This window comes from Triticum dicoccoides, chromosome 2B, assembly GCF_002162155.2.
Source record: "Triticum dicoccoides isolate Atlit2015 ecotype Zavitan chromosome 2B, WEW_v2.0, whole genome shotgun sequence".
Taxonomy (NCBI): Eukaryota; Viridiplantae; Streptophyta; class Magnoliopsida; order Poales; family Poaceae; genus Triticum; species Triticum dicoccoides.
The window spans coordinates 616,088,864-616,092,851 of NC_041383.1; the positions used below are offsets into that span (position 1 = coordinate 616,088,864).

The following is a 3,988-nucleotide window of genomic DNA, read 5'->3' on the forward strand; positions in this document are numbered from 1 at the left end:
CTCTGTGGGGTTCGCGATAAATAACCAAATGATGCCATGTCAGTTCTGTAATCACCAACCCGTAGTGCCCCATCTGGAAGTGTGGCATCGCTCCTCACTGCCTATGCGTGTTTCGAGTAGCATGCGGACTTCACCTCAACTGTTATACATATCTGAAGAATTACAATCATTTCAGTTCCTGTGTAGTAAAATGAAGTAGACTTCACCTCAAATGTTATACATATATGAAGAATTACAATCATTTCATTACATATCTGAAGAATTATGTAATGACCGCAAGTTCTCCGTTGATGCAGACTATGACGATGTTCCTGTAAAGGATGCACCATCTAAAGTACCTATATTTTCAGACATGCTGAATAGGGGTGCTTCATTTAATTGGTCAGAAACTGGGCAGCAGAGTTTTAGGATTATGAAGAAGAAACTGCAAGAAGCTAGTTGGCAGTAAAAGGTGTCTCGGTTGGAAAATTCTGCTGAGTTTGCGCATGTCCTTCGCATACCTGTGAAATAGGCAAGTAATAAGAAAAATCTAAATTTGTATAGCACATGGATACATGCAAATAGATGTTATCCCTTTGTTTTCTGCAGTTAAGCTGAACCTAATGTTCCCCCTTTTTACCTCTTATTGCCTTCACATGCTGCATTGAATTACTTATGTCCATTCCATGGACTGTGGAGTTACTATGCACAAACATTTCTTCCTGCATATAAATATAGTGCTACAATGTCTGATGAATATTAGACTTCAATTTTATCCACAAGGGATGAAGCATTCCCTGTGATTATATGATTAACACAGCATCCTTCGTAATGATTATATCCACATTTTCATGTTTGTGTTTTTATGCACTCTTAAATTATTGTTTAATTTTTTAAAGTTAGTGCACTTGTAAAATTCAGAACGGGTAGGGTGTTATTTATTTGTTTTGATGAGAAGGCTCGTCAACGTTGCAGATCACGCTGTTTGGACAGAAGATGCAACTTTGCATATGCTCACGAAGTAACAAACGAAGGCATTGCTATAAGGCCTTTTTCTATACATAATGGATTAATGGTGTCCCGATCTTTAAACGGTTATGACCTCATTTGATGCCACCTGGCACTAAGCAAGAGATGAGGAAGAAGCAAAGAAGCTTCAATTGGCGATTTGTGAATGACGAACTGAGCTTTTACCTGAGATCATCATGATCCAGGTAAAAGAGATGAAGATTTGCCCTCGCAAGGAAGAGAAGCATCACAGGTAAGTTACTTCACTAGTACTACCACATACGATGTGCCAAACGAAAAAAATAAACCGTTATCTTTTCTTTCTTGCAGGATCTCTGTTCTGAAAATAATGTTCCTATTTTCTGTCTTGCAGGGTCTCAGTTCTGAAAATACTCCCTCCGTTGTCTTTTTAGAGATTTCAAATGGACTACCACATACGGATGTATATAGACATATTTTAGAGTGTAGATTCATTCATTTTGCTCCGTATGTAGTCACTTGTTGAAATCTCTAGAAAGACAAATACTCCCTCCGTTCCGAATTACTTGTCGCACGTATGGATGTATCTAGATGTATTTTAGTTTTAGATACATCCATTTCAGCGACAAGTAATTTGGAACGGAGGAAGTATTTAGGAAGGGAGGGAGTACATGTTGTGTTTCTGTTCTTTCCCAGTTCAATTTCCATGTGGAAATCATAGCAGCCACCTGTGGTGATGTAATCCTGCCTCCCCAGCTTGATTAAATCTTCGCTGCAGATCAATATATGTGGAGATCTGTAGTATTGTAGTATCACAGATACTAACAGATTCTTGGAAAGATAACCAGGTACATTGTCCGCGAGCATTTCTGATCTTTTCATAGAACAGCTTGATTTTTCACTCACAAGCCGCCAACTTTTGTTCTGCATTGTCCAGCACTTAATGAGAAGTGACAACAGGCTTGCATGTGTAAATATGCGGAAAAAGGAAGGGTTGGGCGACCTGCTTCAAAACCAAGCTTCTAAATACTGTATTCTAGAAAATGTTTGCAGATATCAGCCAGTATAGCCGAATCTGTGGATGACAATGAATTTTATTTACAAAAAATATTGATCTTCTATGGTGATGAATTAGTACAATAGATGCACCATTTGTCAAACAATTTGTTGGAGATGGTTTCCTTTTTCCTGTTTATGTAAAACCGTCGGTAGTGATTCTATCTTTTTTTTTCTAGAGAGGAATGGTATATACATGAATAGCAAGACAGTGGCAGTACTTTTCTGATATGGCTATATGTATGTATGTACTAATACATCCGATATATAAACTGAGATCAGCCAATGGGAAGCTTACTCAAAACATTTATAGTGTGGCTGCTGTGTTCTGAACTTTGGAGGTTCTTTTTTGACTTGTGGTATGTGGCATCATATGACTTTCTTTCATGTGCATCTATGATTTCTTAGTTTTTTTTTTGGCAAACTTGTTTTCTGTGCCCCACTGACTTTGCTCCGGTAGGGCTTGAATCCTAAGCTATGAATCTGTCTATATTGATAAACCTGACTTCTTTAACCGAATAGGTGTAGGTTTTGCATTATCATTTTCCCGAAGAATATGTTGCTCTCATAATAGATTTATAGGGTAGTTTGATGAGTGGATTTTTGGAACATGGGTGTATTAGAGGACTTTATTTTAAATAGTTTAAAAATCACATTAAAACTTTCAGAAAATGCACCGTAGGTGATGAAATCAGTAAACACGTGAGCTACATGTTCATATGGATGGATACACATGTGTAGGTGATGAAATCAGTAAACACGTGAGCTATATATTTTTTTTGACAAAATGACGATTTCTAAATACTGAATACATGCACCGTTCATCTTTTCAAAATCATGGTTTTGTCATTTGTGTGTAACTCACATGGTTACTTATTTCATCGTCAGAGTTTGCACGTGTCTAACATACATCCATATAAACATGTGGAATTATTTTTGAATATTTTTTTGGAACTTCAAAATACCATTTTGACACTGTTCAAAATATAGGGCTCCATGCACCAAAGTGACTTTTTGGTAGTTTAATTTTCTTCATTGAGAAGTGTTCCATCCCTGTTCTTATAGGGAATCGGACCTTCTTTCATATCAATAACAACCTCAATTGTTCTCGGGAATGGTCTTCTTAGCATAACGGGACATGAAAGATTGCATTCAATATCCATTACTGTAAAGTCACGGGAACATAATTCGATTTGCTACAATAGGGCTATTTTTTAAAAATATTACATTCTTTTTTATTAATTTTTAGAAATAATACATCGTTTTGATATTTTTGGTAAATAATACGGCATCATCTTCCTGGAGGATGACTGGACCTAATCGTCTTCCTGGAGGACGATTAGTGGGCAGGGCCTCCAGTCGTCCTCCAGTAAGATGATTAGCTCCAGTCCTCCACCAGAAAGATGATTAGTTTCAGTCGTCCATCAGGAAGATGATTAGTTCCAGTCGTCCACCAGAAAGATGTTAGTTCCTGGCCTGGACTTTTGTTTATCTCGAAATTGCTGGCTAACCTCAGAAGACATTGCGACATACTTGGGCGGAAACTACGATCGAAAGGATAATGAGGATGGGACATCTTGACGAGACTACAATGCACTGCTTACCAACCCTTTCTATATGGTTTTTTTTTTATAAGTCGAGAAGAGAAATATGGCGGGAAAGAAGATGACGGGAACAGAAGGGGTGGCGGGAAAGAAGTTGGCGGGAACATAAGGGTTGGCGGGAAAACAATGGCGGGAACAGCAGGGTTCACGGGAAAGAAGATGGCGGGAAAGGCAGGTTGGGCGGGAAAGGCAGGTTTGGCGGGAGAGAAGATGGCGGCAAAGGGTTCCTGGGAACACGGTTATGAAAAAGTCCAGGCCAGGAACTAATCATCTACATGGAGGAAGACTTGAACTAATCATCTTCCCGGTGGACGACTAGAACTAATCATCTTCCTGGTGGACGACTGGAGCTAATCGTCTTC

General features: G+C 38.7%; 1 protein-coding gene and 1 long non-coding RNA gene across 5 annotated transcripts in view; both read left to right on the top strand.

Annotated features, from left to right (window-relative positions):
• Window positions 1-1,474, top strand: part of LOC119365177 (protein unc-13 homolog) — a 21,175-nt gene extending 19,701 nt beyond the window's left edge. For 3 of the 4 annotated variants that reach the window (XM_037630783.1, XM_037630780.1, XM_037630784.1), the window contains exons 25-27: window positions 297-511; window positions 955-1,240; window positions 1,361-1,421. In XM_037630783.1, coding sequence (XP_037486680.1) covers window positions 297-448 — 152 coding nt within the window. In that variant the 3' untranslated portion in view covers window positions 449-511; window positions 955-1,240; window positions 1,361-1,421. Of the gene's footprint in view, window positions 1-296; window positions 512-954; window positions 1,241-1,317 lie in introns of all 4 variants that reach the window. The other variant, XM_037630782.1, reaches the window with a different exon arrangement.
• A 36-nt stretch (window positions 1,475-1,510) lies between these two features.
• Window positions 1,511-2,332, top strand: LOC119365178. Its single transcript, XR_005175361.1, has 2 exons — window positions 1,511-1,814; window positions 1,904-2,332. It is a non-coding gene; the product is annotated as an uncharacterized LOC119365178 (long non-coding RNA).
• The last annotated feature ends 1,656 nt before the right edge of the window (window positions 2,333-3,988 follow it).